The following is a 24991-nucleotide window of genomic DNA, read 5'->3' as shown; positions in this document are numbered from 1 at the left end:
CCCAATATTAAATCACTGACATTGCCACATTGTGTCCATTTAGGTTTATATTTTTCTTGGTCAAAGGCATAAAGAATATTCTGAAAAAATGCACAAACTCGTCTACCAGAGGTTGTTGATAAATCATACATTTATCTTTTTTTTTTCTTTCCTTTTTCTCTAAATAATTCTATTAACAGTTCAATTCATGGTAGAAGCATTTAACTAATAATAATAATAATAATAATAATAATAATCACTCTTCATCAGAATAGTTAAACTTTATGGAGTGCGACTGTTGGTCGATAAGACCTCCCCTATAGCTTCCCCGCTTCTTCTTTGTCTTCTCATGCTGAAAATCCCTAAAAATCAAATAAAAGGTTAAAAAAAACCGACCCATTACCTAACCGATCCAAAAGAGGGGTTCAATAGTATGCATATTTTAATTATTAATCCATAAAGTTTAGAGATTATCTTTAATGTTCTTCCAAGTTATAATTGTATATTATATTCTTCTTTAATATACATTTAGTATAAATAGGCAGGAAGTTCGTTTATGTATTAAACAAATGGACGCATGTCTCGTTCGTGAACGTTCGTTCATTTAAATTCGTTTACTTTCATTTATGTTTGTTAGTTTAGGTTTGTTTTAAGTTCGTTTACATTCGTTAATATATTCATTAAACTTTTTTGGCCCGTTACAACTTAGCATTGTTTTAATAGCTTTTTAAGCAGAAGACGTTCTTTGCATTACTTTTAACTAGAGTTATTATCATTTGTTTAGGTTCCTGAACCGTTCGTTTATGCAGTTGACGAACAACAACGAACACGTGTATGTTCATTTTCTTAATGCGTGAACTTGAACAAAAAGCCGCATCCGTTTAAATGTTGGTGTTCAATCGTTTGTTCGGTTAAAGTTAAACAAATGAACACAGACATGCTGCGTTCATGTCCGTTCGGTTCGTTTGCAAGCCTAAGTATAAAACACCGTACTGATTTCTATGTTTGTGGTGCATTATATTTTATACATTCAGTAGAATGTTTCCAGATTGTTTTTTGTTATTTGAGCATTTTAATTAAATATCATGGCTATACTATTATATAAAGTGTTACCAGAGGTGGAAAAATTGATGGGTCAAGCGGGTTGGGTAACGACTAACGAGTAGAAACAAATCAAAAACGAGTAATTTTAAATACAGGTTGGGTAGAGATCTTCAACAACTTTTCTTGTTTTATTCTACAAATAATTAATGTGCTGATTAAGATTATATTTATAATATTAAAACAGCACTCCACTTTTTTTTATAAAGCAATTTAAGATATTTTAAGCATCTGAAAACACTTTGGATGGTTTTCGCCACTGTTAAGACTCGCTTTCAACCATATTTTACAATTTTACCCATTTGACTGGTTGGGAATGTAATTTTTTACCATGGTTGATCAAATGACATAAATTTTCCAGGTCAATCACCTGTGCAATTTTTAGGGGTGTGCATGGATCGATTTTAGGCTTTGAGTTCTTGAAAAACGTTCTGTTTCGGTTTTCAGTTTGGGTTCGATTTGGCAATTTTTAACCCAAAAAAAAAAAAGAATTTGGGCCAAAAGAAAAGATTTTGGTTCAAAAAAATGAATTTCCGCCTAAATCTTTATGTTAATTAATGATTAATTGATTATTATATATTTGGGTTACACTAGTTATAAAATTTTTATTAATTACTTAACATTCAAAACATAAATCCATAAATTCAGTTCGGTTTTTATTACATGCAAAGAATTAACATACCTCCCTCGCACTTGACCTAGAACTTCTTGTGCTTTAGCACCATAACCGATCTCCGCGCCACCCTGCAACAAGCAAAATTAATATTGTTAGCGGTCAATAAAAGTCATAATTCTTTTATAAGCATATTAAGTGAAAAAAGTTTATGCATAACAGGGTAATTATTACCTTTGCCCAATACGAATTATCTTGCAATTTATCGTGAGCGAATTCAACTTCATCAATTTTCACTCTTTGAAATACGCTGTCTGTCTTTGGCTGCAAAAACACCAATTTCTATTAACACATTGTTTTCTATACATATTACGTGAATTTTTTGACCAACTTTCCGTATGGACCAAATTGGGTATTTGGGTTGGATGTAATCTCTAACAGGTTGAACTGGTATTTTAATAAATCGCTTAAAAAGAAATGGGTCATACGAGTCGAAAGTCGCCAAAAGTGTGTTTCTAATGCATAGAGCTTCATAATCATTTTATTACAGAACTTATACTACTATCAAAATAGTAACAATTTTGCAAATATTTTCAAAAGAATAATTTATATAAAACTTAATAAATTTAGGCAAAAAAATTTCCGGTCGAACTAAAACCGCCCAGAAAATTTCAGACTTTGATCCATAACAAAACAGATCAAATGGGTCGATAGTCACCAAAAGTGTATTTAATGCATAAAGATTCATAAATCATTTTATTAGAGAGCTTATACTACTATTAAAACAATCCAACTTTTGTAAATGCTTACACACCAATAATTTATAGGCAAATTGGAAATAAATAATCCTGCCTTTTGTGTATTGGCTGATAATAATCCCCACCTTTAAAAACCTTGTCAACGGTCCAACCTTTCGACTATTTTTCTCTCAATAGACCTTCGTTAAAAAACACTTAACGTCGTTAAGTTTTTTTTCGAACTGCAAAGAGATGTTTTAGGGCTTTTGATCGGAAGAAGGATACGAGCCAACAGATGTAAAACTTATTGTTTCAATTCCGGAGTTCGAATTTCCAATTGCAAAAATCAAGCCATCTGAATCACCGTTTCAAGATATGTTTTACAAACGGCTCGTATCTTTCTTCGATCAAAAGCCCTAAAACATCACTTTGAAATTTGGAAAAAAATTGACGGCATTAAATGTTTTTTGACGGAGGTCCATTGAGAGAAAAATAGTCAAAAGGTTGAACTGTTGCAAATGGGGGGAGTGTATGGCTGATCTTCTGAAAGACACAAGGCAAGCCTCGGCTTGGAAATCTTCTGAACCTCAAGTAACTAGGCCTTCTAGACTTGAGAGAACCCTCAAACAACCCACCGGAAAATGAAAAAAGAAAAGACTCAAAAGGGTTTTAGAGAGAGAAAGTAGAGAGAGGTCACAGAGAAATATATAAGAAGATTTTATTTCTTTCCAAGGATGATCTACAAACAAGGGGGAACCCTCCTTTTATAGGCCAAGGATGGGTTTCCGTGACATCATTGCTTACGTCACACTAGCCAATTTCGTCATGGCTTACATCACACTAGATATTACATCATTGCTTACATCACACAAATGTTAAAATATTAAGCATACCTAGATGCTTAAATTACTTTAAGAGTAATTAAGCTTTATTCTTAAAACAAACACACATAAACAAACATTCTGGTTTTAGTGATACTTCTTCGGGACGTGTTTCTTCATTTCTTCCATATCCTTTACTTTCACCGGGAGTCTGGGTGAGACGGATCATCTTCATAGGGGTCAAAATTGTCAAAATTATTATAACCATCAACAAGATGAGTTTCCAAGTATTCTTGGAGAGTTTCCTTCCATTTTTTGGAGTATGGATTGTTGTTTTCCCAGACACCTTCTCCTTTAAGCACCTCAGCTGGCATTGATTCTAATGACACGTTGTTTGCCTTTGCAAGACATAGTCGTGTGTCTATGTGCTCTTTTGGAGCCCAATATTTGTAATTAGAGTGTGAGGGTTTAAGGTTGGACCATGAGTCGATAAAACAGTATGGAGCATGCAATACTACTGACTGTCCATCTCTCCCTGTTGACGAGGGAATATAACATCCCGGCCTCCTGAATATACCACAAAATACTTCTTTGAAGATGTTATTTTTTCAATCCATTGGTGGGGAGTGAGGAACCACTGAAGCAGTGTGAACGTGTTTCTTGCTTCTTTGTTCATTTTTTCACACTGACATTCAATGATGTAGGAGAGAAGCTTCCTGGCATTGAAAGTCATGACAATTGTGTGAGCTTCAAAAAGGTACCAGAAAAGACATAGAGCTTCTTTTGGCAACTCGTAGAGGTCTTTTAGGTGGAAAATATTCATGAACGGATAATCCGGGTGGAAAATAATTCCCTTCATGAGCGGACCATATCTTTTCAGGATGATTTTGAGGAAATCCCTGGAGGTCAACAGAGATCGCTTTTTTAAAGTATGGTCAGCAATTACTTCAATGATTTCTTCAGGGATGCTCTTGTTCTTCAGATCATCGATAAGCTGGTTTGGGTCTGTGGACGGGCCTGGGTTACTCATCATGAATAAAGTCGGTAGGATGTGGGGATGTGATGTGTTGATGCTGGATCATCTAGGCCTCCTTGTATTTATAGTCCTTTAGCTTGTATTCTTTAGGTCTTGATAAGAAATCTGCAAGGACATTATCTCTTCCTTTTATATGCTTAACAGTAAAAGTCCACTAAGTGAACCAGTTTGCCCATCGTAATAATTGTGCCTCTGGGAGAATTTTCTGTTTAAACTGTAGCATTTTTGGGAAGGCTGACATATCCATCTCTATCAGGAAATTGTAGCCAATTAAGTGGAATTGAAGCTTTTCGATTCCTTTCTTAACTGCTAAGATTTCTTTATATGTGGAATGATAATGCTTTTCAGATTCTTTGAACGTGCCGCTTTTGTATCCACATATTGTTCTGACACCCTTATCGTCTTCTACAAGCAATATTGCTGCCCAGTATTCGTCACTAGCGTCCGTCTGCAAGATTCGTTTGTCTGTTTGTGAAGGAATCTTTAAAGGGGGCATCTTGTCAGCAAGTTTCTTTATTCGTCTGACTGCATGTGTTTGGCTTTTGGTCCAAGTGGGAGGATTCTTTTTCAGCATGGGGAACAAATGAGCTGTATGATTAGACAACTTGGGCAGGAAATCTGCCATATAATTGACTAATCCCAGAAACTGCTGAGTTTCTTTTTGTGACGTCAGCTTATCTGGAAACTGGTAGAGCTCTCTAGCAATGTGATGCAATACCAAGGAAATCTCAGGCAATAAAGATGTATTCTAGAAGGAAAAAGAAGAAAATCGAGACAACTGTTACTAACCAGCAATTCAATGCTATTTTTGGCAACTTGTTTAACCCATTCGGGTATATTTAGCAATGATCAGCTGGAAATCAATTATCATAATTCTAGAGGCAATTGTGCCACAATTCTAGGATCTGCTACTTTACAATTCTTATTATAAATAGGCAGACTAGTTAGGTGTTTTATCATCTTATTATTGTTTTTCACTATCATTATTGTAATTGGAGTCCTTGCCCCTCTCGAATCGGGCCTTATCTTTTCTATTGGAATAAAAACTAGTCTGCAATCGTTTCTTATTTCTTTGTTCCTATCATTGGTTCCATTGCCGGGAAACGAAGAGCAAACCACGATGGTGCAGACCCGAGGCAGTTCAGGAGAAAACAACCCACCAACAGATTCCCTAGCGGCACAATTGGCAGAAATAGCAGCACGGTTGGAGTGTGTAGAGTCCATGAAAGAAGATCTAGCAGCACTGAAAGCCGGTGATAATTCAAAAGGCAGTCGAAATGAAGGAGAGAGCCATTGGAGGAGTAGGCAACACTTCCGTCCCTACAACAAAATTGATTTTCCCACTTTTAGCGGGGGAGATCCACGTGGCTGGTTACTAAAGGCGGAAAAATATTTCAAGTACTACCACATTCCGGATGAGGAAAAAGTAGAAGTAGCATCAATGCATTTGGAGGGAGATGCCTTAGATCTCTATTCGTGGTTTGCCAATGACCAACCCATAACCTTTTGGGAAGAATTATCCCAAATTTTTACAAAGAATTTCGGTCCAGCCGAATTCCAAAATCCAGACGAGTACCTTTGTAGTGTTAAGCAAACAGGTACGGTTAATGAATATCGGCAAGAATTTGCTAAACGTTCTTCCCGAGTTTCAAATTGGCCGGACCATTGCTTATTGGGGGTGTTTCTAAATGGGCTTAAAGAAGAACTGAAAGCTGATGTTAGGATACATAAGCCTAGAACCGTTTACAACGCAATGAGTTTAGCACTAGAGTTTTAATCTAAACTCACTCATTCTCGCTCTGTCCGAAATACAGCCGCTTCTATCCATAATAAAACCTCCTATTCTGAATCCCGACCCAATGGTCCTTTGAACCATAACCCTACTACTAATCCAGCCCGAAACAATCGTATATCGGACACTGAGAAACAACAAAGATATTTGAAAGGAGAATGCTTTAGATGTGGCGATAAATATGGTCCTAGGCATAGGTGCAAAACTGGAACACTCAAGGTGCTGGAGATAGAAGAAGATGAGGAAGAAACCTGTGTAGATGGTGACGGGGCTGATTCAGATCGTGATGGTACTACGGAGATCAGCCTGCACGCTATATTGGGCAAAACCCATCCCACGACTATGAAAATCAAAGGTATGTTACATTCAACAGAGGTTTTGGTTTTGGTGGATGGGGGGTCTACTCATAATTTTATCTCTGATATTCTCATTAACGAGCTTCAATTACCTACGCAATCGGTTGCACCCTTTGGGGTACAAATTGGTAATGGAGACATCATCCGTTGTAGTAAGATATGCAAAGATTTGCAGTTGGAGGTTGATGACCTTAAAATTATTCAAGATTTTCATCCATTTTCTTTGGGAGGTGCAGATTTGGTTTTGGGGATTCAATGGTTAGCCACTTTAAACACGGTACAAGCTAACTGGAATGAATTGTTTATGGTGTTCTCAATTGAAGGGAAAAAATATAAGCTGCGTGGTATTGAATCAAGCCCTCAAAAGTCTTCAAGTTTTCAACACTTAGCCATTGAACCCATTTCTACACCTGCAATACACACCAGTTTTCAATCCATTGTCAACCAATACCGGGCTGTTTTCGAGGAACCTACACAATTACCCCCTACCCGCTCTCAAACTCATTCCATTTCCTTGCTGCCCAACACCTGTCCACCCAATATCAGACCATATCGATACCCGTATTCCCAGAAAAATGAAATCGAAAAGCAGGTCGCTCAACTCTTGACTCATGGTTTCATACAACCAAGCACAAGTCCTTTTTCTAGTCCAGTATTGTTGGTAAGGAAAAAAGATAATTCATGGAGGATGTGTGTGGATTATAGGGCTCTTAACAAAGCTACTATGGCCGATAAATACCCGATCCCAAACATTGATGAATTATTAGAGGAGTTATATGGTGCAACAATTTTTTCAAAACTGGACCTGCGATCAGGCTATTATCAGATCAGAATGGTACCCGAAGACATTGAAAAGACAGCTTTTCGCACTCATTCCGGACATTATGAGTTCAAAGTTATGCCTTTTGGCCTAACCAACGCTCCTTCAACCTTTCAGGCTGTTATGAATGACTTATTTAGACCATTTTTACGTCGTTTTATCCTTGTTTTCTTTGATGATATTTTAATTTACAGTGCCAATGTTGAACAGCATCAAGAACACTTAGCTCAAGCCTTGAAGTTATTGCAAGACCACAAATTTTTTGCTAAGATGTCCAAATGCTGTTTTGGTCAAGACCAGGTTATTTTTCTGGGTCATGTCATCAATCGGCATGGAGTAGGCGTGGAGGAAGAAAAGATAGCAGCAGTTCGGTCGTGGCCTATACCCACAAATGTTAAACAAGTGCGAGGATTCTTGGGGCTGACCGGCTACTATAGAAGATTTGTCAAGAACTATGGGATCATCGCACGACCAATAACGGCTTTAACAAAAAAGGACGGTTTTGTGTGGTCCGACGCAGCATCGGCCGCTTTCGAGGCCTTGAAACGGGCTTTAATGTCAACTCCTGTTCTATCCCTCCCAGATTTTTCTAAAACCTTCGTGGTTGAGTGTGATGCATCTTCCGAGGGTATAGGTGCTATTTTGTCTCAAAATGATCACCCAGTAGCATACTTCAGCAAAGGTTTCTCCCCTTCAAACAAATTCAAATCAGCTTATGATCGAGAATTGCTGGCTCTAGTAATGGCAGTTCAAAAATGAAGTCATTACTTGTTAGGACGCCACTTTATTATTCGGACAGACCATTACACGTTAAAGTTTTTGTTGGAACAGCGGATTACCACCACTGAACAACAAAGATTGTTGTTAAAACTAATGCCATTTGATTTTTCTATTGTTCACAAAACAGATGCACTATCTAGGCGACCACATTCAGGAGAGTTCTTAGCACTTATAACTCCCTATTGTGTTGAAATTGAAGAGATCAAAGCTGGATTACACACTGATCCCGTGACTAACAACTGGATCCGCAAGTTGAAGGAGGCTCCGGATGGTGACACTGAATTTACTTTGGTAAATCAACTCTTATTCTACCAAGGTAAATTAGTGATACCCGATATTCCCAATCTACGGCTCAAATTATTGCAGGAGGCACATGATACCCTAAGCGGTGGGCACGGAGGATTTTTAAAGACTTACAAAAGGCTGTCCACACGGTATTATTGGCCCAAAATGAAGAATGATATCCGTTTGTTTGTACAACAATGTGTTGTGTGCCAACAACAAAAGTATCAAGCTTTATCCCCAGCCGGTCTTCTTCAGCCCCTGCCCATTCCTGAGCGAATATGGGAAGATTTGTCAATGGACTTCATTGTGGGCCTGCCACCTTCTAACCGAGCTGATACTATCCTGGTTGTGGTGGACAGATTGAGTAAATATGCACATTTTATGTGCTTATCTCATCCATACATAGCCAAACATGTTGCTGCTGTTTTTTGCAAAGAAGTTATTCGGTTACACGGGTTCCCTAGATCTATTGTTTCGGACCGTGATGTGATTTTTATCAGTCATTTCTGGCAAGAACTCTTTCGTTTGAGTCACACAAAACTCAAACTTAGCACAAGTTACCACCCCCGAACAGATGGTAAAACATAGGTCTTGAACCGATGTTTGGAAGCCTATTTGTGCTGTTTTACAAGTGAACAGCCGAAGAAATGGAGCGAGTATTTAGCATGGGCAGGATACTCATATAACACTGGCTATCATACAGCAACGGGCACAACTCCCTTTGCAGCGGTCTATGGGCGAGAACCTCCTCAGTTGGTGCCTTACATGGTGGGAGAAACCCCAAATGCTGAGCTGGAACAGCAGCTAATTGATCGGGACCATATGTTAAAGCTCCTCCGCGATAACCTCCAAAAAGCCCAAAGCCGCATGAAGAATCAAGCCAATACGAAGAGACGACACGTCACTTTTCAAGTTGGAGACTTTGTGTTTTTGAAAATACAACCATATCGACAGAAAACACTTGCTAAGCGGAAATATGAGAAACTTTCACCCAGATTTTTTGGCCCATACCGCATCAAAAAAGTCATTGGTCCCGTTTCATATGAATTGGAACTTCCTCCTGAGGCACGAATTCACCCCATTTTTCATGTTTCAATGCTTAAATGGGCACATGGGGACTACTCCTCTACTCCAACCCCTCCATTACCTCTTACCAACGACTGGGAGTTACACGTCCAACCAGCTGCCATTTTGGATCATCGTTGGACCAGTGCAGCGGGTAAGACTGTTCTGGAAGCTCTGGTTTCTTGGGAAACTCGCCCAGTAAATGAGTCTACTTGGGAACCATACGATCTGTTAGCTGAGCAGTTCCCTCATTTCAGCCTTGAGGACAAGGCAAATTTCCAGGCGGGAAGTAATGATGCAATACCAAGGAAATCTCAGGCAATAAAGATGTATTCTAGAAGGAAAAAGAAGAAAATCGGGACAACTGTTACTAACCAGCAATTCAATGCTATTTTTGGCAGCTTGTTTAACCCATTCGGGTATATTTAGCAATGATCAGCTGGAAATCAATTATCATAATTCTAGAGGCAATTGTGCCACAATTCTAGGATCTGCTACTTTACAATTCTTATTATAAATAGGCAGACTAGTTAGGTGTTTTATCATCTTATTATTGTTTTTCACTATCATTATTGTAATTGGAGTCCTTGCCCCTCTCGAATCGGGCCTTATCTTTTCTATTGGAATAAAAACTAGTCTGCAATCGTTTCTTATTTCTTTGTTCCTATTACAATGTGTGGCTGAGGCTGGTACTTTCCTTCGGCAATTTTCATTCCTAGAAATTCGATAGAGTTTACTCCAACTTCCATTTTCTTTTCTGAGAGCATAATCCCATACTGCTGGACAATAGAATGGAACAGTGCTTTCCTTTGTAGGAGCGGGAACTTGTCGTCTGCTTGGAAGTGATTTAATGGTTGGTAATTAATGACTAGTCTTAATTTTCCTCTGACTTGTTCACTTCTTTTGTTGACGTAGAAAGCTTCACATGCCCAAGGAGATGTTGGTGGTTCAATGAGATCTTGGTTGGCTAGCTTTTGGCATTCTTGAATGGCTAGCATGGTGTGGTCTGGGTTCATTCCTGGATGGCTAATTGTGTTTTTTGAGAAATTCTGTATGGCTGTCGGAACAGGAAGTTTGGATGATCTTCCTTTTTATTGCTTCGATTGTAGAAGAAGATATCATAAATATCCTCGGAACTGTGCTCCATGGTTCAGTAAATTTTTTGTATCGGAGCCCTTCTTCTCCATATCGTAGATCTCGAAGCCGGTAGAGGACATCAAATCCTAATAAGAGATCTTTACCATGGCAATTTGATCCTAAAAACCTATGCTTGATTGTGCACGTGGGAAATACCCTCGGATGTATTGGAACACTCCTTTTGGTGATTACGAATGATTCGCCATTTACCGCAATAAACCCTTGGTGGTGTGGCTCCCAATATTCATCAGGAAGAATGTCTGGGTTTAGAACTGAAGCTCCGGATCCAGTGTCAAAGAATGCAATAACCGGAATTGGCTTTGCATACGTACTGGTGAGAAGGTGAACCTTGGCAATTGGTTCTGGAACTTCCTTCTTTAGCTTGTGGCTCTTATTTCGCTTGGAGTGATCTTTTGCCATGCAACATGGAGTTGACCCTAATTTTGGGTCATCGGGCCACTTTATCCTCATGCTTATTTCAGGATGAGCATCTAGGTTTTCTTTATGGTAAGGAGTGATGGCTAAAGTGTTAACCGGCAATGTTTGTTGGTTATTCTGAATCATAATCCGAGGACTCTCATTTTTGGACGGTGGTGCTACAGGATATGCCATCATCATGTTATCATCTCTGTCCTGCTTATCTTTCTTAGGACCGCTTGCGGACGTCTTCTGTTTTGTGCTGCTTGATGAAGCACTGCGGTTTGAGGATGATTTTCTCGCTCTTGCTCTGATCTGGGCCTGTTCGTTTGACCAGAGATTCACTGATGGTGACATTTGGGAGAACGAGTGAACCGGTAAAGGTTGCGGTTCAAAAGTTGTTCTGACAAACGGGGCACCCGGTAGCCTCCATGGATCATCAACCATGGTTGAAGTTCTCTGCTGCTTGTGTTGTCTTTCAAGATCTACAAGCTGTGGTTTAAGGAACTTCATTTCAGCCTCCTTTTGAACTAGGCTGGTTGGCGGCTGTGAGCCAGGTCTTGCCTGGGCTAGCTGGAGTAACTCGTTATGAAGTCCAAGTATCTTGGTACGGACTTCATATATGATACTCTCAAGGCTTTGTAATCTGCTTACCAAGCCTTCTTGTGTTTGACTGAACATGTTCTGCTGAGCAAGGATGGTTTTGAGAATATTGTTTTGAGCCACAGCATTCTCGCTTTGCCAATTGAGTGTGGCTTCAGCAGCAGTAATCTGACTTGAGGAGCGTGTGGGATTCATAGTGCTGGAAGGCTGTATCTTCCAGTTATGTTTGGTTTTTTGGACAGGATCTTCAAACGAAGTCAGAGCTGGGAACTCAGTCTGGTGGTCTGGGGGCGAGGTGGATGGGATGGGTGTGATGACAAACATTCCCTTCGGCTTAGAAGAGGGTTTGGGTGATGAAGGTTTAGCCGGTACATGCTGTGAATGTGACGGTGAGTCACCATAAAGGACATAGTAGTCAAACTTGCCCGATGGTTCACCGAGATGGCTGGATCTCCTGCCTCGTATCTCTTCTGCAGAGACCTTTGGGATCCTTTCTTCCTTCTAGTAACGTCTTCATCATATTGAACCCTGTCTGCTTCATCTAAGCATGACTGACAGTTGCATACGTCATATGGGAAATGTTCTGTTCTTACAGGCTGCATCATATACATGGTTGAGAAGACATTTCGTTTGTCTTCTTTCTTGAACTTGACTTCAACCAGACCATCCTGGTGTCGGGTGAAATCTGGAGCTGTCGTTGTCTGGACTGAAGCCTGATGGATCTGTTCATAATTGGTTATCCAATTTTCTGAAAGAAGCTTGAGAAGCTCTTCTCTGGATAGCTGTTTAGGAACATAGGTGCAGGTTGGGACAGCATTGGAATCGATATCGATGAACAGTGCGTCACCTGAATTGTCATGCCCGGGAACCATGATGTCCAAAGAATGATTTTGGACTCTGCACCCCATCTGGTAATGGAAGGTTGCTTAAAAGCTGTTAACTTGTTGGACACCTCCTGAGCCTTTAAGGCTGTTAACAGTGATGGATCATTGAGGGGCATGTTGAAGTTTGGTTAGAAGATGACAAACACAGTGCCGGCGTTCAACGTGGTCTGAATGGTACCAATACAGGCGTGTTGGTATTCTACAAACCTGGAATCGACCAACGCGATTCGAGAGAACGCTGGTAGACCTTTTCTACCATGGAAGGTCAGGGCTAACCTGATCGCACCAAAGTGGATGTGAGTAAAGCCTTGTGCTTGGCAGATCCTTGGAAGATCTAAGGGAAGGGATAGGGTGACCAGGTGTTCGGAGGTTGTGGCTGGAAGCTGATGAGAATCAAACTTGGAAGTTTGAACATACTCCTTGACACCTGGGTTGGGATTTGGACTAATTATTTTTTTGACTCTTTTTGTAAGAGAATTTTGGGGTTTAGAAAAGACACTATAGGGATTAACTAAGGGCATACTAGTTATAGGGATTTTAGAATCATCAGACATATATGAAAAAATTCATATAGCTGGTCAATTCTAGACGCTGACGACCGACGACCAGACATAGAACGGGACAGACTGGACATGGAACGGGACGGACTAGACTCGTGGTTCATATCTGAGTTTTAACGTGATCTAACACCTTCTGGGCTTTCCCAATTCGTACCAACTAGAGACTTACAGCGACTCTTCTCCTTTTTAACGTCGTCTTACCACTCACGAACAAATTGTCTACCGACTTAGGGGAAGTGTTTACACGTCGTATCAGACTGCTCGAGTCCTAACAAGATCAGTTGTTCTGATGTGAGAGATCCGATCAAAGTCGGCAGTCAGAGAGCATACTTAAAAGATCTGGGTAGGCGGAACAGGAGCCTGGCTATGGCTCTGATACCACAAATGAGGAGAGTGTATGGCTGATCTTCTGAAAGACCAGTAAGAACCTCAAGACACAAGGCGAGCCTCGGCTTGGAAATCTTCTGAACCTCAAGTAACTAGGCCTTCTAGACTTGAGAGAACCCACAAACAACCCACCGGAAAATGAAAGAAGAAAAGACTCGAGAGGGTTTTAGAGAGAGAAAGTAGAGAGGTCAGAGAGAAATATATAAGAAGAAGATTTTATTTCTTTCCAAGGATGATCTACAAACAAAGGGGAACCCTCCGTTTATAGGCCAAGGATGGGTTTCCGTGACATCACTGCTTACATCACACTCGCCAATTACGTCATGGCTTACATCACACTAGATATTACATCACTGCTTACATCACACAAATATTAAAATATTAAACACACCTAGATGCTTTAATTACTTTAAGAGTAATTAAGCTTTATTCTTAAAACAAACACACGTAAACAAACATTCTGGTTTTAGTGATACTTCTTCGGGACGTGTTTCATTTCTTCCATATCCTTCATCTTCTACTTGTGAAACATTGATTTCAAAGACTTGGTTGAATGGGCTTTTACTGTTCCAGTAATCTAGGATAACTTGATCCCATTCTCTTGTTTGGGGGTTTTCAGTTGTCCACGCATCCATCTTTTCTTGAATCTCTGTAGGAATATCTTCAAAGTTTACCTTGTTTTTCTTTGCCAAATATCGTCGGATGTCCTGCCATGCTTGGAGGTAGTTTACTTTGAAGTAGTAACTTGAAGGATTCATTTCAAACCACCCATAGACAAGACTTGACGGATCTGTTTCTATTGGCACATTGTTTTTGACATACTTGGTTTATTGAGCAACACCAAGCAATGCCTGCCCTGTCTGGAGGACAGCAGCTTAACCCATTTCTTGAATGGATAAAACCATCCAAGGAGTTTTGCCGTATTCGTCTTTTCATCAGGAACAGCTTCCGACGTAACAGTAATCAGATAACTGATTAGTTTGTTAGAATTAAAGGACATGGCAATTGTGAAATTTTCGAGCAGGTACCAGGAAAAACCCAAGGCTTCTTTGGGTAGCTGGCAGGGGTTGCTGATGTGCAAGGTATTGAGAAAAGGGTAATCTGGATGAAACCTGTAGTTCTTCATGAAAGGGCCATTCTTCTTAAAGGCGATGGTCAGAAAAGCTTTATAGTTTAGTTGGGAATCATCAACGTTGTTTGCTGCAACCAGTTCTTTGATATCTAACGGGATTGGTGCTAAATTTGGAAGGTTGAGGTCGGCAAACAGTTATGATATCACGAACGGCAGGGTTATCCATTTTTGGTATGGATATTGCTCCGGGTGGGTTGGAGTCCATCTCTGGGGATACCTTTACTTTTATAGGCTCATCCGCCTCTTTCAGTAATCTAAGGAACAGTAGATATTCCCTCTGTTGGAGCCTTCTGCAATAGTCGTGATCTTTGAGGTGATCTGCGAATATTTTCTTTTGACCATTTTCTGCTAAAGTTGTGGACATGACACCTCTTCTTGATTCTTACCTTTTCTTTCAAGATTTCTTTGCATGTGAAATTCTGACAACCCTCTTTTGCTTTTGCAAGTGGGGCGGCTTCTTTTTTCTGAGAGATTCGTTTGTCTGCTTATGCAGGAATCTTTACTGATAGTGCGCCTGCTGTAGCCAACTGTTCCTGGTTGGTTTTCCAGGCTGGCGGATTATCTTCTTCAGAGAGCTTGTTTTTATCTTCTTCTTGAAGAAAGAGACCTTCGTCTTGGTATGACGTGAGCGCATACATGGGCCTGACATCATCATCTGAGTCACTGGTTTCTGACTCGCTTGACTCACTGCTTGAACCTGAATTATCATATCTAATTAAGCAAATTGTTTGCTCTCTTGGTTCATCATCAAGTGAGTATAATGATTCCAGATCGGAAACATCCATTGGTTCTACCATGTTGATTTGTTGTAATAAGGCCTGGGTCTTCTTCTTGTCTTTGCAGTCTCTTGCGAAGTGTCCTTTTTGGTTACAGACATAGCATCGGTCAGTATTTCTTCCTCTGCTTGATTTTCTGCTTAGGAATTTCCATTTCCTGTTTAACTTGTCTCTTTTCTTGTGGGACTTTTTTCTTCTTTGTGAGTATTCCTTATCAAGGAAAGTATCATGAAGACTATACTTGGAAGTATGGGAGCAGTTGCAGGAGTCTTCATCTTTGCATTTTATTCTGAGATGCTTATCATCACAAGTTAAGCCAAGCCGTCTTCTAGTTCTTTCAAATTCTACTAGGAACCGTTTCTGGTTACAAAGTTTTGAAAGAGCATTTAAGATCAGCTGATACAATTCTCCGAGCGATGCTTGAGCAACTGTGGTGTTTTTGTTTTCTAAGGCTCTGTATGCTTCATTTGATAAGGATTCTGGGAATGAGTTTAGGAAGACTTGTTTGAGATTCACGTCATCTACTCCATGTAGGCCGTAGAAGCGTTCAGACATTCTGTTGTAATGTTTCTCTAGGTCTTTTGGTTGGAATGAACAACACTTTATCTTTAATAATTCTTCTCGTGCTTTTACTGTGAATTCCACTGGATTACCTAGAAACTCATTATGAATTATGTGCATAAAGTCTTCGGGTGTTTAGCATTGCTAAATCTGAATTTGTCGGTATTCTCCAAGGCTTAGGAACCAGTCCCGTAGCCTTCCTCGACATCGTGTCAGGAAACGTTTGATGACCATATCGATGTTGTAGTATTGTAGTTCAGCAGAGCACCATGTCAGCATTTCTACGTATCTTTCTCGCCACTGTGATGGCGGGATGTCATCGAAGGTGAACTGTTGCTTGGAGTCTGTGTTGGGATACACAGTTTTGTTGGTTTGTGGTTTTGTCCGAGAGGCTGCGTCTTCGATATCACTTGGAGCATTATCGGTAATTTTTGTCGGTTATTTTGGACCATTGTCCAAGGATTCTCATTTTTGGGCGATGGTGCTTCAGGATATGCCATCATCATGTTATCATCTCTGTCCTGCTTATCTTTCTTAGGACCGCTTGCGGAAGTCTTCTGTTCTGTGCTGCTTGATGAAGCACTGCGGTTTGAGGATGATTTTCTCGCTCTTGCTCTGATCTGGGCCTGTTCGTTTGACCAGAGATTCACTGATGGTGACATTTGGGAGAACGAGTGAACCGGTAAAGGTTGCGGTTCAAAAGCTGTTCTGACAAACGGGGCACCCGGTAGCCTCCATGGATCATCAACCATGGTTGAAGTTCTCTGCTGCTTGTGTTGTCTTTCAAGATCTACAAGCTGTGGTTTAAGGAACTTCATTTCAGCCTCCTTTTGAACTAGGCTGGTTGGCGGCTGTGAGCCAGGTCTTGCCTGGGCTAGCTGGAGTAACTCGTTATGAAGTCCAAGTATCTTGGTACGGACTTCATATATGATACTCTCAAGGCTTTGTAATCTGCTTACCAAGCCTTCTTGTGTTTGATTGTGCCTGTTCTGCTGAGCAAGGATGGTTTTAAGAATATTGTTTTGAGCCACAGCATTCTCGCTTTGCCAATTGAGTGTGGCTTCAGCAGCAGTAATCTGACTTGAGGAGCGTGTGGGATTCATAGTGCTGGAAGGCTGTATCTTCCAGTTATGTTTGGTTTTTTGGACAGGATCTTCAAACGAAGTCAGAGCTGGGAACTCAGTCTGGTGGTCTGGGGACGAGGTGGATGGGATGGGTGTGATGACAAACATTCCCTTCGGCTTAGAAGAGGGTTTGGGTGATGAAGGTTTAGCCGGTACAGGCTGTGACTGTGACGGTGAGTCACCATAAAGGACATAGTAGTCAAACTTGCCCGATGGTTCACCGAGATGGCTGGATCTCCTGCCTCGTATCTCTTCTGCAGAGACCTTTGGGATCCTTTCTTCCTTCTAGGAACGTCTTCATCATATTGAACCCTGTCAGCTTCATCTAAGCATGACTGACAGTTGCATACGTCATATGGGAAATGTTCTGTTCTTACAGGCTGCATCATATACATGGTTAAGAAGACATTTCGTTTGTCTTCTTTCTTGAACTTGACTTCAACCAGACCATCCTGGTGTCAGGGTGAAATTTGGAGCTATCGTTTAAGTATGCTCTTTAAAGATGAGATTATTATCGGCCAATACACAAAAGGTGGAATTATTTATTTGCAAATTGCCTAACTTATATAAAATTTAATATATTTGAACAACTTTTTGCTTCAGGTCAAGCTAAATTCGACCCAAAAATCCAAAATGCTTCATATTTTGACCCATAACAAAACATGTCAAACGGGTCGACAGCCATCCAAAGCGTATTTTTAATGCATAAAGCTTCAAAAATCATTTTATTAGAGAACCTATACTACGATTAAAATTATACAGCTTTTGTAAATATTTGCACACGGATAATCTAAATAAAATGTAATCAATTTGGGCAAAAAGGCTTCGGGTAAGCAACATCCACCCAAAAATGTTTCAATTTCGACCCATAACAAAACAAATTAACCAAGCCCATTCGACTCACCCATTTCACCTCCACAAAATATCAAATATTAAAATGAATAGATGACAAATCGGTTAATGTACCTCCACTGTAGCATTACTTTGTTTTTTCTTGGATTTTACTCCATCTATTTTGTCTTTCTCATTTGACTCTCCATCAAACTGTTTATTAGATGTTTCTGTATCATTAACTTCTTCCTTTCTGCTCTTTTTTCCTTTCAAAGTTTGAGTCTTTTTTTCGTTTTCATCTTCATCAGAAAATGATCTTTTTCTTTTCTTTGAACTCTTTTTCTCCTCTTCCGTCACATCTGGCTGAACATTTAAGCTTTCATTCGTGCTCGGTTTCTTTTTCTTCTTTTCATCTTTTTGTGCAACTTCAGTTACTGCCTCAACTTCATTAGTTGTGCAGGGCTCTAATTTAACTTTTTCAATATTCTTCTTTTTCTTGTCTTTAGTTTTCTTGGTAAAATCGTCTATTTTTGATTCATTCACTGCATCATCAGTTGAAGATACCAAATCATGCTTTGTTTTTTCCTTTATTGGTTGCGTTTCGGGTTCCTTGACTATATTATCAGTTGATAGCTGACCCGAATTCTTGCCAGATCTCTTTTTCTTTTTATCTGTGACTTCTGGTTGCTCTTTAATAGCACAATCATCACTCGAAACAATAACTTTTTTCTTCTTTTTCTTGGTGGTGGTTCCTTCATTGGTAGGGTGTACTTTCTCATTTTCCATAGGCTCATCATTTCCTAACATTAAAATGTTGAATAAACGATTTTAAAACAATGTTGTATAAAGGTGCACGAAACTGAAATAACCGAACCAAAACCGGAATAACCGACATAACTGAATTGAGGTAACCGAACCCAATAAAAAACCGACGGTTTGGTCTCGGTTTTGCTATCAACCAAAACTGAAAAGGCCGAACCGAACCGAAAAACTAATTTTAAGTAATAATAAGAAATTAACAAATTGTGTAGCCCAAAAACTTTAGGTCCAAATGTGTAATAACCAATTAACCATTATTAACAAAAAAATATAAATAAAAAATAAATAAACAAAAGTTTCAGGCACACCCGTTGCGTAATGGTTTTCAAAAGATCAAAGGTGAAGCCGAAATAAGCGAAACTGAATGGTTTTCAAAAGATCAAAAACTAAATTTTCGTTTGAGCCAAAAACCGACCACGGCACACCCGTTGCGTAATGGGTCCAAACAGTTTCTGGGTAGAAACAGGTTATGTTGGGCTGACTCACAAACACCTTTTTAAAAAGATATGAAAAAAACTAATAAATTACTTAAGATTACAAAATTAGGAGGTTATATGGATTAAAATTTAAATTTAAATGACTTTTAACCCGTTTGACTCTGATAGTAGCCGGATAAGAGATCGGCGGTCTCCCAAATAAGCAAGTAAAGAACAAATGTAAATTAACATAACACAAGTAATTTGGAACAATTTTCTTCTTGATTTTCAAATGCAAATACAAGGTATTAAATACGCAGAAAGAAACATCTGTAGTGCATGGATTCAAGGGTGTGATAATTAGGAAACGTGGATGCGGTGCTAATGCATTAAAAAGGAAACATGGGTAACTATGAGAACATGGACCTAATCTTCTACATGCATGCGAGAAACCAACAGAACCGTGCAAAGTTTGAATGGGTCAACATGGGGTGAGTTTGACATGCTCTAAACAAGTAACCGGGCCATGGACTCACGGTGGGTCATGGGCATGATGGATCAAATCAGACTCATTCCCCTATAAGCTAGAGCTTTTATATTACTCGTTTGAGATTAGTGAAACTAAACAAAACCAAAATCAACCTATTAGTAAAAAAAATGAGTTGAAATAGCCTCTTCAAAAGCAATAAATTTTAGTCAACGTTTGACCAAATTACCTGGTTTCTTGCTAGTGTTCTTACTGCTGTCAACATTGCTGCATATCATACAAAACAGGAGCTCTAATGAGTTGAGAATTTGGTCAACACAAAACAGTAAGTCAGACCATGAAATTTGAAATACGTATACTTGCATATTTTAACAGATCAACTCAAAACCAAATACAGAATAGAAGAGACAACACAAGCATTGTATTAGACTAATTATTTAATGCAAACGATTTAGAACGTATGTATTTTTTAACCTTAGGGCATCACATCCCATTCTTTATCTTTATCCATATAATTCAAGTAAAAATTAACTTTAACCTTAAATTTTGTTCATCTCTTAAAAAACCTTCACATCTCATTCCTTATATTTATGTCTATTAAATTAAATAATACACTTTTAACCAACTTTTACAATTATTTCTCTTCCACTCATGAAAGCAATATATGGAATGAATAGTGAGTTGGTAAATATAAGAATCACTATCCAACCTATATATATAATCCACATAATTTATGGATAAGGAAAAGTATAAAGAATAGAATGAAGTGAGTTTTTTTTTCATTATTTCCATATATTTTAAAGATATGAAAGATTTAAAGAATGGCATGTGAAGACTCTTACAGACCCAAACAGACCCAAAATGCCAATGCTTTAGTTTGCATTTCATATGATAAAAATTAAAGGTGCAAATTATATACTAATTAATACGTTGATTCCATTAAACTATAGCTTATCTTTTTAAGATCAATGGATAATAATAACTGCTTATTTTCTCATCTTACCTGGCATTATGTTTGCAGAACATGTCCTCCAAATGAAGCGAAGAGGCCTTCCAAGCATCAGTCTATAGATTATAAAGCAAGATCAATAAATGTTCTGTTATTATCATGTTACAGAATGTGTAGCACATAAGAAAACATAAAAAGCAATTAGAGTTGATAAATTTATACAACTTTTTATCAAATATAAAAAAGCTGCAACTTTACAACAGTGAAACCTATGAAAACTATTGATATACATGAGGTGCGGTTAATGACATCAGTTAATCGGGTCTCCAATTTACCCGCACCCGTGACCGTGGACCTGCCATTGAAGAACAAGTTGTGAGTCGGCTGATTCGTTTACTCCTACCCAACGACCCGCCGTGACCCAGTTCTAGCCATGTCTTTTCCACCATGCAACATTCGTTTTTGTTTTCTTTTATTTTGTCATATGTTTTAGTTTATTATTTTAGTCATGGATCACAATCCAAATTGTGTTAGTTACTAGCTTATTTCATGGAGGCATGTTTTAGGCAGTTACTTTTAGTTTATTTCCTATATGTACGAACATATGGTGGAATGGAAAAAGGGCAGCTTATGTTTGATGAAAAAATAGTTGTGTTAATTCCTCTCAATGGATTTTGAGTTGAAACTAATTCTCCAATGCTAGTTCAAGTGTGGCAACTAGAATGGTGACCTTTGGAATCTAATCACAAGTTTAGGTGGTGATTTCTGTATCCTAAACGCGTGTTAGACGCCCTTCAGTTTGGTTCGGTGGTGTATCTGTATCCAAAACGAGCCGTTGATCCATCTGTTTTATATTCGAATCAAATATCATATCCGTTACCGGTGATATTGCTATCAACTATTGTTTACAATAGCCTACCATAAGATTAAAGGTTTCCAAAATTTGTTTACTCCAATCTAGCTATAAAAGGGTCAACATGAGTTACTTATGTTGCAATGTGATACGATTCCACCCGAAATGGAAGGGAATTGTAAGAGAGAGAAGAAGCTGTAGAGAGAGAACAATGTTCTGTATTACGCATATTCAACAAAGAACGGGATTACAAGCTTATAAGGAATTTACAACAATTACCCTAATACCTTCCTACTTCCTAGAATGACTTAATGACCCAAAAGATTCTTATTCTTTCAAACTACCATTAACCATGGTTATTAAAAGCCCTCGCTTCTTGCACCTAGGCCCAATTTCAGGCGAGACTCAATAAGCGCGCTTCTAGTTCCTAGGCGAGCGCTTCGGCATCGTCTATGCCATGAGCATGAGAAGATAAAGGCTGAGCAAAAGAAACGCAAGGAGTGCTATTGAAACTTAGATCTAGGAGAGGTAAAAGGCATTATATTGATACATTTTGCTATTCAAGTTTTGGAATTACATTTGACTCTTGACTATTTTAGAACTTTTGGTACTAATTAGATGATATTAAATGTTATATAATCGTTATTGTTCTTTTATTTGAAGAATAATATTATATTCATATACACAATATATTTTTTTAAATTAAAATTTAAGTGCGCTAATTTTTTTTCCTCGGGCCCTCGCTTTTTTTGCGCCTTGCGCCTAGGCACCAGGCGAGACCTACACGCCTCGAGTGCGCTTAGCACATTTGATAACTATGCCACTAACTAACCATTTATTTCATAACAAAACTCCTCCCTTTAACTTTCTTGACCTCAAGAAAGACTTAAAAGTAGGAGGAACTCTCGTATGGTTGAGCAAAAGTCTCATCGACAGAAACATTGCACAGCATTACAAACATGCCAACAACATGCTGCTTGCTTAACATCTGGGTCATTGAACAGTGGATGTGACGCCTTTTTTCAACTGCATGACTAGGCGGAAGCCACAAAACCATGGTCATGGGCCATCCAAGCATTGTGAGTAGTAACACTCGAGCGGCTTCAGTAAAAGTAATTGACAACATAAATAACGCCCGTTGTGATGTACAGCTCCATATCCTCAACACTACTATCAACAATATAACCACTTTCATTGGTCCCTTTGTGCGAATACTACTAGGGGTGCAAACGAGCCGAGCAACTAGCAAGCTACTCGAGCTCGGATAGATAAAAAGCTCAAAACAAGACGAGCTTTTTTGAGCTCGAGCCGAGCCCGAACCTCAAATAAAGCTCGCTTAGTTATCGAACCCGAGCTAGAGCCTTGTATGGAAGCTTGTTTAAGCTTTCCGAGCCTTAACGAGCCTTGTGTGATTTTAAGTTTTATCTCTTTTAGACTTCTATGTATTAGTTTTGCATTACCCAGTCGAGCTCTATCCAAGATTTGGCTTGTTTAAGGTACTACACAAGCTCAAGCGAAGCATAGGCTCCATTTAAAGTTTTCTCAAAATATATAAATTAATTAAAGAAGTATATAAAGTAATTAATAAATAATAAACGAGCCAAGCCGGATCTTGAATAACTGACCGGCCGAGCTAGAGCTTCAAAAAAGAGCTCGAAACGAAACGAGCCGAGCTCAAGCTCAAGTCTTCATAAGTCAAAACAATCCTAGTCAAGCTCGGGCTTGGCTCGGCTTGTTTGCACCCCTAAATACTACTATCAACAAAACTAGGACAGAGAAAGTCACATGCATATTCTGGTTTGGGATTATGTAGTGTTGTCCAACTACATCAACGTTGCTCGAGGATGCACTAACAGCAAAATAAAGAACTTTGGGCCCTTTAGTTGTGTTTCCTCCAACCAACAACTTCAGCTTGCCATATCATGTGATTGTGACCATAACTATTGCAGTAGCGCTTGTACTAACCCTAAGATCTTCGATTGAATTTCGTTTATCTGAAACATGTATCGATTACAATTCCGCTGATCGCTTCCTGCTGATTGTAATGTTTCTCTGGTGTGATTTTCTATATCGAACGGTTAAAGTTGTGCTCAGTTTCAATTGTATGCTCTGTTACTGTTGTGTGATTTCGACTGATTCATTAACTAGCTTAATTCTAATTCAACATGTTTTATCTCTAACGGGCCGAAAAAGTGAAATGAAAAAATACTAGCTTTAAAGGAACATGTCAACCATTAAACGTTTCTAACAGCATCAGTGACAAGGATCTGCCTTCGGATAATCAATACTCAATGCAAGTACTTTTCATGACGGACCAAATACCTTCATAGTTTCTAGCACCTTCATGTTTAATGATAAATTCTGAATCATGAAATTTGAAACCCAGTCAACCCTAACCCTATTAACCTGAAACCCAACTAACCCGAGCCTTAATAGGGAAGGGCTACAGGCGAGTTTATTTAGGGGGGAAAAAACCCCCAACTAATCCGAAACCCGAACTTTAATAGGGTCGGGTTGTGGGTGAGGTTTTTTTAGGAAAAAAAAGCCCAACTAACCTGACCCTATTAAGGTTCAGGTTAGTCAGGTTTATGTTTCCTAAAAAAAACTCTTCCACAACCGAGTCAGGCTCAGGTTAGTCGGTTGTGGATGCGTGTTTTTAGAAAATAAAAAACCCAGACTAGCCCAGCCTAAACACAAAGCTTAATAGGATTCGGGCTGTGGGTGAGTTTCTATTTTCCCAAAAAAAAAAACCCACCCGAACAGGTTGACCTGATTAACAGCCCCAAATAAAAATATATGGATATGGATAGAGTGTTGATAAGGACCTGGATTTGGGCTTCTGAGTGGAAGCGTTTAAGGGTTTTGGAGAAGCCATTGCGAAGGAAGAAATCAAGTATGATTCCGTGAAGAGCCTCTTTCATTCCCGGTGTGATTTTGGCGTCCATAGAAGCAGAAGCAGTAGTGATTGGTGGTGTTGTTGGATTGTTATTATTATTATGGTAAGAAAGGAGAACTGGACGAGGCTTAAATGCAAGCAGTGATCTGAAACAATTGGAATTGGAATTGGAATTGGAATTGGAATTGAAATTGAAATTGGTGTTGTTAGGGTTTTTGTTGGTGTGTAGCATCACAGACACTGTGTTCTATTAGTCCGCTCAGGGTTTTGACGAGAGAAAATTATTAGGAGAAAACGCTAAGAATGTTAAGCTCTGTCTATGCTGTTCATCACCCGAGCCCACCATAGTCATTCTTCCCTCGTACGTATCAACCAATATCGTCACATGCATCGACCGCCCATTTTTCATAATTGTTCGCTTAAAAAATTCAATATGGTCGTGCTCGTTTATAATCGTTCGTTAAAAATCTATAAAAACTACACGTCTCATTTGAAAAAGCTCAAACGTTAAAAAAAATTATAATGAACGCAACTAACATATACTTATTAAATCAAAACAAAACTACGTTAGACACACGGAGTTTTATCCTCATTTTTAATGGTCTAGTTATTAGTTGTAGGCGTTTGATAAACGTCTCATCTAAACCATTTTGTGTGTGTACATGAGCAATAGGGTGTTCAACAGCAATTCTCACATACATGCAATAATCATTGAAAGCATGCGATGTAATTTTCCCGCATTATCACGCCTTACTTTTTTTAATGGTATAATCT

The 24991-nt window shown here is 39.0% G+C and overlaps 1 protein-coding gene across 1 annotated transcript; it reads right to left on the bottom strand.

Moving 5' to 3' along the window:
* Nucleotides 1-217: 217 nt before the first annotated feature.
* On the bottom strand, nt 218-24260 carry LOC143590840 (uncharacterized). The gene is made up of 7 exons (XM_077071198.1): nt 24147-24260; nt 20523-20584; nt 19749-19786; nt 17933-18597; nt 1928-2017; nt 1763-1824; nt 218-341 (listed from the first exon to the last, which is right to left on the bottom strand). Exons 1-7 carry the CDS (start codon nt 24240-24242, stop codon nt 236-238), a joined length of 1119 nt encoding a protein of 372 aa, XP_076927313.1. The 5' UTR covers nt 24243-24260; the 3' UTR covers nt 218-235.
* Nucleotides 24261-24991: the final 731 nt, after the last annotated feature.

This window comes from Bidens hawaiensis, unplaced genomic scaffold (genome assembly GCF_021521415.1).
Source record: "Bidens hawaiensis isolate Kalapana, Puna unplaced genomic scaffold, B.hawaiensis_p1.1 tig00039015_1, whole genome shotgun sequence".
NCBI lineage: Eukaryota > Viridiplantae > Streptophyta > Magnoliopsida > Asterales > Asteraceae > Bidens > Bidens hawaiensis.
This window is presented reverse-complemented; position numbering and strand designations above follow the sequence as displayed.

Bases quoted from the DNA above. Each gene is read 5' to 3' on its own strand.
- LOC143590840 (XM_077071198.1), bottom strand. From the start codon at position 24,242: ATGAAAGAGGCTCTTCACGGAATCATACTTGATTTCTTCCTTCGCAAT. The intron at 19,787-20,522 runs GTAAGATGAGAA...TATGATATGCAG, and splicing joins TTCTGCAAACATAATGCCAG to CAATGTTGACAGCAGTAAGA. The intron at 342-1,762 runs GTATGTTAATTC...TTTGATTTTTAG, and splicing joins CTAGGTCAAGTGCGAGGGAG to GGATTTTCAGCATGAGAAGA.